At 37.3% G+C, this 15,691-nt stretch overlaps 1 protein-coding gene across 1 annotated transcript; it reads right to left on the reverse strand.

Moving 5' to 3' along the window:
- Nucleotides 1-590: 590 nt before the first annotated feature.
- C3H21orf91 (chromosome 3 C21orf91 homolog) lies at nucleotides 591-15,467 on the reverse strand. The gene is made up of 5 exons (XM_060770493.2): nucleotides 15,306-15,467; nucleotides 11,423-11,553; nucleotides 4,254-4,781; nucleotides 3,394-3,456; nucleotides 591-1,503 (listed from the first exon to the last, which is right to left on the reverse strand). The coding sequence occupies exons 2-5, from the start codon at nucleotides 11,544-11,546 to the stop codon at nucleotides 1,343-1,345; spliced, it is 876 nt and encodes a 291-aa protein (XP_060626476.2). The 5' UTR covers nucleotides 11,547-11,553; nucleotides 15,306-15,467; the 3' UTR covers nucleotides 591-1,342.
- Nucleotides 15,468-15,691: the final 224 nt, after the last annotated feature.

Here is a 15,691-nt window from a genome sequence, read left to right on the forward strand (position 1 = left end):
CATGCCTCAAGCCGCAAGAAGCAGGTAAGAAATGTATTGTTATTGTCATCACCATCATAATCTTTCCAAGATTTTCTAGGGCAGTGGTTCTCAACCTGTGGGGTCCCCAGGGATTTTGGTCTACAATTCCCAGAAATCCCAGCCAGTTTACCAGCTGTTAGGATTTCTGGGAGTTGAAGGCCAAAACCTCTGGGGACCCGCAGGTTGAGAACTACTATTCTAGAGCTTCCAGCAGTTATCTATAGGTAACTTCTGTGGGATGCTGACCACATAATCACACCAGAGGACCCAAAGATTCCTACAGAAAACATTTTAAATAAAATAACATCTCAATAATAAAATTGTCAGAAGTGAAACCCACAAATGGGGCTAGCTGACTATGTATGGTATACTCTAAGTTTTCAGCAGGAGGAATGCAATCCCATAGTCCAGGGACATTATGTTGATGCTCAGAAAATAAACTGCCTCTTCAGATGACAGAATTTAATAATTACTGATAAGGTATTTACAGATAGGGGTTTCAATTCCAATGTCTATGTGCAAGAATTTATATGAGCAAAGAGTTTGTCACAAGAAGCATAAAGAGGCAATTATTTCCATGAGGTATTATAGGTTTATTCCTTTGAAGCCATATACTTGTATTAAGCATTAGAAATTCACCTACAAAACTGAAACCCAGTTCTGCACATATTAACATAATATGAACTGTCATTCCAAAAGGAGTGGTGTGCTTAGATTTCTTCTATTAAGATACAATCCATGCCCAATAAATTCTACATTGTTGAAGACGGAAAATAATGCATTACAGCCACTGAGATCGTGTCTTTGGGTAACAATTTTTTTAAAACAATGTCCATCATGAAATATAAGTACACTGACCTGAAAGGGGGGTAAACAATAATTACACAAGGCAAAATGTTACTTACAATCATTCAAAAACTTTATAAAGAGACGTGGAAAAGTACCTAAAATAGTTGCTTTTTTATAAAATTTCAGTAATAAAATATTGCTTGCAATAAATAAAAAAATGTAGAGTCCATGAATATTGGTTGCACCATCATTTCTCAATATTTCACTTCCATGGTTATTTACAGTCAATCAGAAGTCTTTCTGTCAAACCACACCGAAACACTTATCATTTGCGACTGCAAAGAACACTGCTGATTATGGGGAAAGGCGACTTCCAGAGTCAAATGTGCCCCCCTCCAACAAATGTTGTATCTAATACTGTATGCATCTTCCCCTGCATCTTGTAATATAGATACCTTTTCCAAAATACTGGTTGACTGTGTAACCATATGGGATAGATCAATGATGCTGGGAAATGCACATTTTGCTATGTTTATATCGATACATTCGATTTCATTCCTGCTCGTCCCATTTGAAGGCATGGCAATTTTGAACAGTTCTTTAACAGTTGTTCAATAGAAATGTGACGGCCATTAAGTTGTGAAGTCAATGAGTCCTTCTCCTGTAGTTGCTCGGTCAGTTCTTTAGACACATCTGAAAGAAACGTTGGCATCTAATTAATCAAGAACTGGAGATAAAGCGCCTTCATTTTGAGTGTAACTGCATACTTTCATTTATAAAATGAAAACGATAATTGAAAGATTTTTATAACATAGCCCTTCAAGACTTTTTATAGCAATTCCCAAATAATGTTCCTTTTTTATTTTTTAAAACATTATTTAATACATTTGTTATAGAACAAACACATAGTATTCAATACAATATACATCTCATAAATCTTATTGTATCCACTGTTGCTTTCACACTTATACATATATTTCTATCCCTCACCACGGTGCTCTCCTCCCTGAGCCACTTCTTTTATATATTATCTGTCCAAACTTTCATCTCCTCAGTGGCGGTAACTTTCCATCTTTCTTTTTGAATCCTCTTTCAATAATTTTTTTTTTCATCAAAGTCTCTTAACTTTTAACTTACATGTCAACTTATCATTTATTGCCAATTTCCATACTTCCTTATACAACTCTTCAATTTGTATATTTCCCTTTTCCAATTCTTTGCTATGAACAATCTTGCTATTGCCTATAGATTTGATATCACATCTTTTTCTTCTTTTTTCATTATGTTGATGTTCAGAAAATAAACTGCCTCTTCAGATGAGGACAGAAAAAGATCTTGGAGTCCTCGTGGACAACAAGTTAAACATGAGTGTCTAGATCCAGGGAACTCATGCTACCCCTCTATTCTGCCTTGGTTAGACCACACCTGGAATACTGTGTCCAATTCTGGGCTCCACAATTGAAGACAGATATTGACAAGCTGGAATGTGTCCAGAGGAGAGCAACTAAAATGATCAAGGGTCTGGAGAACAAGCCCTATAAGGAGCAGCTGAAAGAGCTGGGCATTTTTAGCCTGAAGAGGAGAAAGGCTGAGAGAAGACATGATAGCCATGTATAAATATGTGAGAGGAAGTCATAGGAAGGAGGGAGAAAGCTTGTTTACTCCTGCCCTGGAGACTAGGACGCGGAACAATGGCTTCAAATGACAAAAAAGGATTTCATGTGAACACTAGGACGAACTTCCTGACTGCGAGAGCTGTTCAGCAGTGGAAGTCTCTGCCCCGGAGTGTGGTGGAGGCTCCTTCTTTTGAAGCTTTTAAACAGAGACTGGATGTTCATCTGTCGGGGGTGCTATGAATGCAATTTTCCTGCTTCTCGGCAGGGGGTTGGACTGGATGGTCCATGAGGTCTCTTCCAACTCTATGATTATATCCTCTATCTCTCTAAATACCTTTTCCAATAAGTTATGTATGTACAATGCCACCATATATGCATGTATGTTCCTGCTTCTTGGCATCTTATCCAGCAATTTTTTGAATAATTTTTATTTATATTTGCTATTTTTATTGGTGTTAGATACCATTTCCATATCAATTTGTAATGATTTTCTTTAACTTGTTTTGATGTTTTTCAAATGTCCGTTCCCATAGTTGTGACCACTCTGCTTCATTTATTTCCATCCCTAAATCGTCTTCCCAAATCTCCTTGAGAATATTATTCCCTATTTCCCCTTTGTTTCAATCAATATCTTATATATTTTATTAGTCGTTCCTTTCAAATTTTTATGGCCCCCTATATCCCTTCCATTTTGTATTATTTGTTCAAATTGATTAAGCTTACTTCCATTTTTATTATTTTTATCCAATGGAACCATGTCAATTTTATTTTTCTGAATTCTTCCATAATCATTTCCTTCTGCATTCCAACATTTATGCAATCCCCTAATATTCCTAAACTCCTTTCCACCTGGTTTGGAATGTGAAGGAAAAACTGTTTTCTGCACTCAGCAATAGAGACCATTTGTTTTAGATTATTGTTGTTGTAAGAACTGACAAGGAACTGCTGAAACTAAAAGGAATCTTACCCTGGACTTGCTTGAATATCTTTTCATTCAGCTGTTCCACTTCTTTAAGAGTCATTAGACTCACTGAAACAAACAAACAAATAAACATTGTAAGAGGTAGACAACAGGGTGGGTTTGGGGAAGATGAGAAGATGGACACTCTGGAACAGATTTATAAACATTCCTATCTAATAATTACTTTCCACATTAGGTCAAACTGCATTATAAAGGATAAGCAGGATCTATGTATCCCTTAGTAGATTTTTCTATTATAGTTCAAGATATAAATAAAAACCACAATCATATTCCATACACCTGCATTATTAAAATAGTGCATACTGAAATGTGAAAAAAATAAATGCAGTGAATGCAAAACCTTTATCTGGGTTCAAAAACTAATTGTATAAAGTGAACAGCATATCTGGTCATAAATTCATTTCCAAAGTTTTCTCAAAAAAAACTCTGTGTGCCTAAAAGCAAATTTTGACAAAGTGCTGGAGATTATAGATTAGTTTAGGCAATTTAAAACAAAAACATTATGTTTACTAGTGTACCATATCACTAAAATTGGAACATTTCAATTCAACAAGAACATAGGCAAAGAAATTTCAGAGGCAAGGTTTTCTTTGTATTATAGGGTACCTTCACAGTTAGATGGAAACTGCTAAAACTATTCTGACAAGTTCAGCTTTAGTGCACCAATTAGAGATCCACTCTTTTTCCACTACCAATAACCTTTGATTATTATGGAAGTCTCGTGTCATCATTGAGCCCAGCTATCGTGAGCTGACATTCAATTATTCAATGTTATTTTAAAAAATGGAAAATTACAGACTGGAAAAAGCATCCAAAGATAACATTTCACAGCTTCATCCACTTACACTGTTCCCTGCTGTATTGAAGATGTCTCCTTCGGACACAGGCATTGGAATCTTTTTTAGTTTTTCCCATCTCTGATGGCTGGTTATGATTAGGCCACAATGTATTACTACAACAAAATGTACCATCTGTCTGTTGCAGTAGATCAAGTCGAAAATCACTGGACTCCTTTGGTTCTAGAATATTTTGTGAGCCGTCTGAAATACTCCCAGTGTTTCCATCTATCCACTTTGCAGAATATTTAGGAACCTGGGAATCTGACTGTGGGACTAGCTTTCTTTCTCTCTGATGTCTAAAGCTAAAAAGCCAGTGCTGTGTTTGTTTTGAACCTTCCGAATCCAAATCTTTGTTTTGTGCATACTGTATAATCCTGTTAATTTTTTTGCTCAAGATGTTTTTCACTTCTGCATATGTACTCTTGGAGAGTTTTGACCGTGGACAACTCTGTTTTTCTATTAAGTGGAATTTCTCAAAGCAGTCTCTGTGTCCCCTCAATGAACTTGTGTGCAGAAGATCAGACTTTGGTATTCCTGAAAAGAGGAAAAAGGTTACAAGTGGGAAAAGTATTAATATACTGCACTTAAAAAAATGACTATTCTTTTATGAATATGTCAAATTGTGTAAATGCTAAATGAGAGCAATTTCTTTTACTAAGAAATAAGCTTTTATATAATTTTGGAGAGATTAAACCTAATTATTTCCACAATGCATTTTAGTAAATATGTAAAGCTGATTGAATATATTATTTTCAAATGGCTATGGATGCCAAACAGCCATAGTAGAAGGGTAGTGCAAAATATTATGACCTACAAGTGTTGAAATTGAATTCAAGAGAGGCCAACAACACTGGATACAAAGGAAAAAGTGTTTTCACATAATACTTTCAAATTTCTACTTCCATCTATTGCAATTCAGAATATCAGAATATTATTTAATTTTGTCCATAGAAAATTTAATGCAATGTTAGTAGTCAGCACTCCATTACTACCATTGAGCCACTATTTCATTCTGACTGAGTAACTTGGAAGGGGATGAATTCAGTAACTCACTAAGTCAACTGAATCCTGTTAAGATGATGGTTTACTAGGCTTGTGCGTGAATTCATTCCTACCATTTCTTTCGTGTCTTCCGTTTCTTCAGAAGCACAAAACGGGAAGCCCCCTCCACACATGAAAATCTGCTCGACATGAAAGTCTGCTTGACATGAAAGTCTGCTTTTGTGTACATCCAAAATTGCCTCCTTGCCTTGGAAAGACAGTGGGTGTGTGGAAGGGCGTGCAGGCTCAGAGTTCTGCTGCAGATGTGCTCCGGGCCTGCCTGCATGCCCCATCACACACACACTCTTGGAGTGTGTGGCAGGGCATGTGTGGTGGGGGATGCAGGCAGGCCTGAAGTGTGCCTGCAGCTGAGGGCCTCTTACTCGTTTTCCAAAGAGAGTGTGTGTGTGGCGGGGCTTGCAGGCAGATCAGAAAGCGGGTGCATCTGCCAGTGCCTACAGCTGAGTGCCTCTCTTACTCTAGAGTAGAAACAGCAGGTGCCAGGTAAGAATGCTGGGAAGGGAGCCAGGAAGTGGGGCCCTGAAACAAAAAAACAGAAAACAACTCTCCCAATTTTGGGAGGCTTACAAAAAAACGGATCGGTCTCCTAATGAAAGCCGGGACATGAAACGGGACAAGGTTTCCCCAAATATACATGCCTATAGTTTACTACTTAGAGGAGGAAAGGGTGACTCCAGCAGGCAAGAGAATATTTTCTGTTCCTGGCATCATCTGAAGGCTCCTTCAGGTCAAAGTGATTACAGGATGAGGTATTTATTACTATATTTATTAGGGTGTTTAAAAAAAAAAAGAAAAAAAGAATGAATATCCAAACTATGTCTGTTGTCCCAGACAATTTTCTGGCAGTTCTCAGCACCCACAATGGCATTATACACCAATTCTCCAATGTATTTCCTTTTTTTAGTCCAAGGCAAATCAGAGCTTTGAGGGGAGCACTTCTTCTTTAAAAGAGCTATAGTGCATTGGTGATATGGCCTCTTCACTATAGCTTTTTATGTACCAAAAGACAAGAATCACAGAGAAAAAATGTGTTCTTCAAAGCATAGGGACACCTTGGCAAACCACGTCTCAGTTTAAAAAACAATCTTTGAAATACCACTGATAAAGAGTACAAAAGGAAGATGTAGATATTCCCTCAGAATCACTGTCAATATATCTCTGAGAATTCTTGGAAGACTGGAGAAGTCACAGCAGAGTGGAGGATAACTCCCATCTGCAGACAAGGCAAAAAAGACTGAGCAACTATCAATTAGTCAGCCTGCCGTTAAAACTAGAAAAGATTTTAGAACAGATAATTAAACAACCTGTCTGTGCACATTTAAGAATGTTGTGATTACTGGAAGCATGAATTTCTCAAAAACAAGGCATGAGACACAAGTTAGCTTGAGGAGGGAGTACTTTGACTACATTTCAGTAAAGCTTTTGATAGGTTTCCCTGTGATGTTCTTGCAAGCAAGCCAATGAACTATGGGGTGACTGTGCTACTGCTAGGAAGATTCATAACTGGTTAACATACTAAACAATCACCACAAATCTTGCTGAAAAATTAGGCTTGCTGACAGTGATAACATACAAGACAAAATAACAAGTTACAACAGATAGAACAGGGAGGACTGAAGGTAGGATGAATGTTGCAGGGCCCTCTACTGCAATTCACATTCTCACTGAGAATGTTTTCATTTTAGTCTAAATGTTAAATCCAAAGGAGCACCTTCCTGCAGACTTGTTAATTAACAGACAAATAAATCCAAGTCAAAATTACTTGTAAGTATATGGCTTCCAATTAGAGAAGTTTTAATACTAAAGGAGACTTTATGTAGATTTCCTTTTTCTTTGCAACATAAGAAACTTTTACTACAGCAGAGAAAGCCAGAACGATACAGCTCATTTTTCATTAAGTATTTTAGTACAAGTACCACTATATTTGAAGTTGGTGTTTACTCATATTACTTTTCCTGCTTTTCACAATGAAAGATCTCATTATATGTTAACAGCCAGAGTTAGCTTTTGAACCCAGCTCATGTTGTTCTGTTACACAATAGCTGCTGGGCTTGTTTTCTTTTTATGTGCAAGCCCCTGCTCCTCCGAGTTCTGCCAGCAGCTGTGTAAGTTCAGAGAACAAAGAACAAGCACATACAGAGCTTTGTTGCCAGGACTTGCAGCAAAACTATAATCTCTTTTGTGAAGCTCTTCACGTTCACAAACCCCACCTTCTCTCCAGGTTAGTTGGCATCTGAATACTTTGTTGAGAAGAGATTTCTACTATGTAAATAATTATTAAACGCAATGCCACTTCAGGATTTTATGGTGGAGTGTGTGTGAGAGAGTGAATGTGTGTAAGAAAATTCTCTAAAAGAGGATTTTCTGAAGGTGTCGCTTCAGGTATTTTTGTAACTCCTATCAAAACCAATGGCACAATTCCAAGCATATGTGTCAACCAAATTTCAAAAAAACCCAAATGCTGTACTTTTAACCAATAAAAAACATGAATAAATCTTGCAATTAACGATTTGTATATCAGTATAGCAACACATGTATAGATGCATATGCCTTCAGGTCATTTGAGGGTTCATTCAATTGAAAATTTCTTAGGGTTTCTTAGTAAAGACTACTTACAATAGTACATATATACATTTATTAGGTTTTGTGTGTTTCAAAAAGTTGTCTATAAATGTATATCATTCCCCTGATTAAAACACAAGTAATAGTGCCAAAATAGCCATTTTCTTAACATATCTTCTTCAAAATTACTTGAGAGAAATAAATAGGAAGTTGTTCCCACTATAAATGTGAATGTGATACTGACAAAGCAAATCTCGAAAATCTTTACAATTACCAATTGCTTAAGTTTGTTCTTTGTGTCCTCTCCTTCTCTCCCATTTTTGCCTGCATGCAGCATGTATTCTCAGTATCAAAGATGAATGAGAATGCCTATGATTTACTTCTTCTGAAGGTGTTTCTAAACCAATTTATCTCTTCAGTAATCTGCTGACAGTTCATCATATACATACTACTTCATTACTGAATTAGCATTCAGCCCTCATCATCCCTTTGCAACATTTATTTAGCTATCAGCTTCAGCAGAAATACATCTAACAATATATTTCCTGCCAATGTAATCTAGCTATTATTAAAAATGGGAACCTATCTGATTTCAATAGAGCTTCACATATTCAACATTAATTTACTCCTAAGGGATCATCTACTAGTTCAACAATACTTGGAGAACTAGAAATAAAAAACAGTAATCCCCATCTGCAAGCATTTCCTGAGGAACAATCCCAATATACCAAACATACAACAAGATACGTGTATTTGTCTATTAATGCAACTCCATTGCCACCATGGGCACTAATACCTTGAAATGAGCAAAACTGATGTGATGTATCAAAGAGGCTTAACATAAAAATCATCAAGTAAAAGAGCTCAATGTATTGTAGAAGGCTTTTAAAAGAGCTCAAGTTGATTTTATCACAATACTATCTATGTCTCCTTCAGCTGCAACCCCTACACACAACATGTTGGGATAAGTCCCTATTATGGAAATATGGCAATTTTCAGATACAAATGTATACATCTCTGCAGTTTTCAATAAAGTTTAATTTGCATAAATAAAACGAGATTGCTATAAACTCCACTGTTTTATCACTAACCACCTATGTACAGCCCTCTCTATTTCACATTCACATATACAACTCTCTCCAGTTACACTCTTCCCCTCTCAATACTATCTAGTATCCAGCCATTCCATCACTGCACCCTTACCTGGCTCTCTCTCTATCATGCATTCATTATTGCTCCTGCTTTCCACAATACTCCACCCTTCTCAGTCAAGTATGATCAAAACCATCCAGCTCTTCTCCAACACAAAAATTTTTGCTAGTGCATAATGTTGTTCTTGACCTTGAAAGAGCTGGGGGTGGTGTCGGCCGACAGGGAGCTCTGGCGTGGGCTGGTCCATGAGGTCACGAAGAGTCGGAGACGACTGAACGAATGAACAACAACAAATGTTGTTCTGTTACCAGGAATTGAATAATCATGGGAAAGACAACTTGTTACTTTGGGGTTCATGGCTGTGGTTGTTTTCCTATGAGCTTTCCATGGCTTCCTGCATAGTTACATTGCTTTAAAACGAGCAAATTCAGTCTAGCAGATCCTCAGGAAGAGGCTATAATCTCATCTATATTTACATTTACAGGACATAAGGGTTAAATGTTCATATTTTCAGCCACCATTCTGGAGGGAGATGGACCTTTGTTTTAAACTGCTTTGCTACTATCATACTTTTTAAACTCCAGATGCTCCCCCTCCCCCACAACCGGGGAATGTCTTTCCATTTTGAAATATTGAAAGACATAACAGGAAACTCCTGAAATTAGCTAGAGCTGTAAGAATAAACAATCAGTCAAGGAACACAACAGACTACATAAAACAAATCAACCTTGGCTCTTCCAAGATACTACTTCTCAGACTATTTTATGTGATGTACTGGCAAATTCACAATGCCCCTCCTCCAAATAGATGGACTTAGGAACCAATGCTGTATTCACATTGGCTACAATTGTTTCATTCTTGGAATCTATGTGCTCACCAGTTCTAGAATGAAATTTGGTTTCCTTATTGTTTGGCAACTGAACAAAAATTAGAGATCATTTAATACTTTTGGAAAACACTGGGAAAAAGTAAGATATCTTGTTTAGTTTGAAATTAACTTTTTTGAACTCCAGAAAAGAAAGGCATTTTGGTGCCCTCTAAAGTTGATTTGAAATTCCTAGACCTAGAGAGAATCCCTAACCTTTCTGCAAAATCTGGAAAAATGTGAATGTATATGGGTACTTCAAGAGTTTAGGGGGCTGCAATCAAGCTATAAACTCAGCCAAGGAAACAACAACAACAAAACTTTATTACAGTCACTGACCAGCAGAGTCAAGGAAACTACAAAGCAATTCAGTTATCCCAGTGCTCTAGAACTTGGATCCACACAAAACAAACTGATTTTAAAAAATAAACTGAATGATTGGCTCTGATCTCTACAAGTGTATAAATGAGTTGTACAATTTGTCTATGGTGATTTATTTAGATCTCACAAACCTAATTATTGACAAAAAGTGTTATTCATGTTTTTGTTCATTCTTTCGTTTGAAAATGTACTGTGAACAATTTAAAACATGTGACTTCTGTTTTTCTGCTTTACCTTTTCCAAATGCTTCAAGATCATAACCTGCCTTAGTCGTCTTGAGTTCCCATGGGGAGAGGCAGGCTATAAATCAAGTTAATAATAATAATAATAATGCTTTAATGCTAACATAACTAGTGTTATATCACCCAAAGACAAGCAGATAGTTCTTGTTACGAACTGCATTTCAGAAAACATAGAAAAAAATAAATCTTTTGCAGTTGACACTATTTCTAAAACTGAGTTCTAACAGGAATCAAAGTACATTGATACGAAAATAAGAATGTGCTGTTTAATTACGAAGGACAAAAGAGAATACTGACTAAAATTTTTTAGCAATATTTCAAATCCATATTAAACAGCCAGATTGATATACAGTAATTGTAGATTAATTGACTTCTGAGGGGCTCAAAAACCACTGATACCACTCATACACAGTACTGATTAGCCATGTAATCCTTTTTAATTCAGCCAAAAGAACATTCTAATGTCTTTCTGCATCCACATTGAATCCATAAAACAATTTTAGACACTGGAAAACATCAGTTCTACATCATGCTGGAAGTCTACATGAATGCAAAATACTATGTATCTCACGGTCTGCCTTTGAAAGAAAGCAATGACCATGTGATGGGACATCATTCTCCCTGCTTCACATGTTCATTGTATTCTAAAATAAAATGCCTGAAATGACTTGAGATACAGGACACTGTATTTAAGTATTCTGTAAGCAATTTGTACTGTAACTTGAAATACTGTATCATTAGATATTTTTCAGAAGCCAATTTCCACAGCAAATATACTAAATTGTGAAAAACAGAATACACAAGAGAGTTAATATATGCTTACCATTATCATTACTATCTAAAAGTAACACTCCATTTTTCTGACTTAGAATTTCCAAAAGTATAATTGTACAATATTAAGCTACACTTACCTCCAATGTTTAGCTCAAAACAAATGTGGCAGAATGAGAGAGTCTCTCTTTCTGTTCCTAATTTGCATACGCTGCAAACATTGTCATCATTCAAGTCAATGTTAACAAACTGCTCTTCATTCATAGTGCCCCTAGAAGAGAAAAGTCCTGTTACCCAATGCAGCCCAAAGAAAACCACAATCTGGCATGTAAATTTGCATGTGACTGAGGCTTCAAACTGAGAACTTTAATGTTTCAGTATGTCAGTGATTAACTCTTTATGGTTTTTTGTTTTATTTCTTTACAATTAAAAACCACCATTCAACATCTAGACATAGCACCTTCTTTTCTTTTTACATGATGTAAGTATAAAGGATTAATGTTACTTTATTTTGTTGTTCATGACCTAAATATTATAAAACTCACTAGGCAAGCATTTAGATTATGCTCTCTTCCCTTGTACTCCAGCCTGACATGAAAGGAAAACAAAGCACTTTGCTTGAACATGCTCACTATGCTTTCCTGTGAACAATTAACTGTATCAAAGGATTTAAAAGCTTTATGCCAATTCAGCTTAGCAATCACTGCCAAAACCTTTTGCATTGTTTATTGCATATAGAAAGAAAGGACATGTCCTGATTCATGACTTTTACTATCTTTTCAAGACTGCCATTTGACCCTGCAGATGGTTTTTCCAAAAGCTGGGGCCCCATCTACATTGGCCATGTAATGCAGTTTGAAGTTAGCTTCCAACTGCAGTGGCCAGGCAACAAATGCCCTCAAAAGTGTGTGAAGAAAAGCCCCGAATGAGCATCGATGCTCTGCTCTGTGGTTTGTGTAAATGCCATCCAGGCCTCACATTGGTTCTAAGAAACCACTTTCTTCAATACTAGTTTGAAACTGCATTAAATGGCCAGTGTCGATGGGGCCATCATTTGGGAATATTGCTCTGGTATAGATAACAGTAGTAACATATAACATCTTCACAGGGCAGAAGAGATATAATTAAGTAATTTAATATCACTTGATTTAAGAAACCTGTTTAACCTATACCCAGGAAGTAGTCTGGATTACTCATAGGTAAACATCTCAAATAAGGCAAGATATGTATGATGCTCACTTCATTTGGCATTGAGAACACAAATTCATGAAATGTCTTATTTTTGCAGGCAGGTAGAAAACAAAGAAAAACATCAAGTTAAATTGTTGACTTCAGTTTCAACCTAATTAACAAGTTCATCTGATTGTTAGTTAATGGAAGTTATAATACATCTCAGACACTCTGTTTAATGGAAACAAAAACTAAGCTTCTCAAAGGCAGGTTTTTAAGTTTGCCAGATGCTCAGAAATATATCCTCCCCTGCTGACCATTACACACGCGTTCGCTTATTTCACATTTTGACAGAAAAGAAAGCAAAACCAAGACTACGCTGACCTGGGTCTGGCTGCATTGAGTTTCAGCCCACGTTGAACCTATGGTTCTGATGCTCCAGGCTATGTCCATACCTCATACCTAAGCACTGAGGGTGCCATTCATATTATCTATAAAGTACTACCCCTGTATTTGTGGGAATATCTTCCAAGACTCCATGGATACCTGAAACCGTAGACTATAGCAAACCCTGTTTTATCTATACTTGGGATAAAAACATACCATGGACTCGCACTGGAGAACCTACAGAGTCCTAACAAATACTTGAAATGGGTGATCATTTTCACAGTGTAAGTAAAACTGTGGATGTTGAATCCATGGATAAGGGGCTCATATTGAACATCTATTCTCACCAGTCAATGGTGAGAGGTCACTAGAGTGATGAAAGTCTGGTGACTGAAGCCTGCTAAGCCCACACCATTACTATTGCCTCAATTAATGAAAAGCATAAGCCATTGCTCAGTGTCATGACGCTGCTCATTTTGCTAGGACCAGGAGATGGACTGAAGACTGGCTTTTTCAACAGTGCTTGGAGGTAGACACCTTCCCAACCAGCCAAACTGGAAATTAACTGAGTCAAGGTAGATGTGCTTGACATAAACTCAAAGGAAATTTTAGTCTACCCAACCTGTGGCAGATGCTCTAGTTCAGTGGTTCTCAACCTGTGGGTTCCCAGGTGTTTTGGCCTACAACTCCCAGAAATCCCAGCCAATTTACCAGCTGTTAGGATTTCTGGGAGTTGAAGGCCAAAACATTTGAGGACCCACAGGTTGAGAACCACTGATTTAGAGTGATGAAGCTATGTAACTCAAAAACTCTCAAGCAACTGGCAAAGAATAAGAATACATTCACAAAGATGTTTTTTATGATATAGCAAAACCATGTTACAGTAAGCTTGTCTTGTTTGCTTTAATGACTGTATTTCAATATGACTAATGTATTTCAATATTACTGTAATGATATAGTTTTGTTATTGACTTTGATATGGTTTTATGTTATTTTAATGTTTTAAAGTGTATTTTATGGTCTTGATACCAACTGTAAACTGCCCCGAGTTGCTTGCAGGCTGAGAGGGACGGTATATAAATATAGTAAATAAACAGTAAATAAATAAAAAATGCTATCAAGTAAATACAGAGTACATGGTACAGTATAGTGTGGGGAATAATATTACGTTGCCCTATTTTTAAGAGTAACAATCAAGCCAACGGAAAATATATTTATCCATCCCCAAGAGTTAACAGAAAGTCTACTGTATGGTAAAACATAAAGTCTAGCCAGGCACGGGCAAACTTGGGCCCTCCGGTAGGCTGTTAGGAATTGTGGGCGTTGAAGTCCAAAACACCTGGAAGGCTCAAGTTTGCCAATGCCTGGCTAGTGAATATTTAAGCTTCATCTGGGGACTATAAATCCAGAAGCATTTGTCCAATGTTTTGTTTGGCTTTAGTTTTCTCAAACTAAAGCCATGAATGACCCAATGTTTGTTTGAAAAACAGATCTCAAAGATTACAACAGGTTTAACATCCTGCATCCAAAAGGCTTAGGACCAGAAACATTTGGGATTTATATACGTGGGACTTGTTTTGTCTACCTATCCATTTCATGATGTATTCAAATAAGTGTGTGTAGCTCATTATGCATATTGTTGTTTAAAATATGTGTATACAGTTACCTTCAGGTTATGGTGTATGAGACAGAAATGAATTTCGTGTTCAAAATGGGGCCCCATCTCCCAAGTTATCCCATTATGTTCGTATCTAGCAACACAGGTGTTTAAAATCCATATGTATGTGTGTGTATGTGTATATATATCATGGATTTTGTTTTGTCTACCTACCTATTTCATGATGTATTCAAATATGTGCGTGTAGCTCATTATGTATATTGTTGTTTAAAATATGTGTAAACAGTTACCTTCAGGCTATGGTGTATGAGACAGAAATGAATTTCGTGTTCAAAATGGGGCCCCATCTCCCAAGTTATCCCATTATGTTCATATCTAGCAACACAGGTATTTAAAATCCATATGTGTGTGTGTGTGTGTGTGTGTATATATATCGTGGATTTTGTTTTGTCTACCTATCTATTTCATGACACACACACACAAATATTTGAATACATCATGAAATAGGTGGGCAAAACAAAATGCACAATATATACATACACATACACACATATACATATGGATTTTGGAATACCTGTGTTGCTAGATACAAACATAATGGGATAACTTAGGAGATGGGGCCCCATTTTGAACACGAAATTCATTTCTGTCTCATATACACCATAGCCTGAAGGTAACTGTACACACACATTTTAAACAACGATATAATGAGCTACCTGGGAGGGGAGGCGCCAGTCTAGACAACATTCGTTTCGGTTTCAAAGGCACACATGGCCTGAAGGTATTTTCACACAGTGCTATTCAACAGCGTCGCATAGGAAGCAGTGCTGAAGGGGACCAAGCCTCACCCTGCCGCCGCCCGTGGCCCAGTCCTCGCCGTCCGCCTGCCTTCCTTCCTTCGGAAATGGTCGTCAGGCGAAAGAGGCCGAGACGAAGGAGGAGGAGAAGAAGCAGCACGACTCCGCTCTCGGCCCAGTCGCCTCGCGAGGGCAGGCCCCGCCCCCTTTCTGCCTCCGGACTAAACCATCTCTTGGGAAACAAGGGGGGAGCCATGGAAAGCGTGTGTGGGAGGGACGCACCTCTTTCCTCTCTTTGCCCTTCATTTCTTCTTCTTTTCCTCTTCTTCTGAGTCAAAACCTTGCATTATTTCCTCACTATTTAGGTTTGATTCGGAAAAGAGCTCTCTTTGTTACTTCAAACACACCCCCGTAAAAAACAAATGGTTGCGACCGTT

This window comes from Anolis sagrei, chromosome 3, assembly GCF_037176765.1.
Source record: "Anolis sagrei isolate rAnoSag1 chromosome 3, rAnoSag1.mat, whole genome shotgun sequence".
Lineage (NCBI taxonomy): Eukaryota > Metazoa > Chordata > Lepidosauria > Squamata > Dactyloidae > Anolis > Anolis sagrei.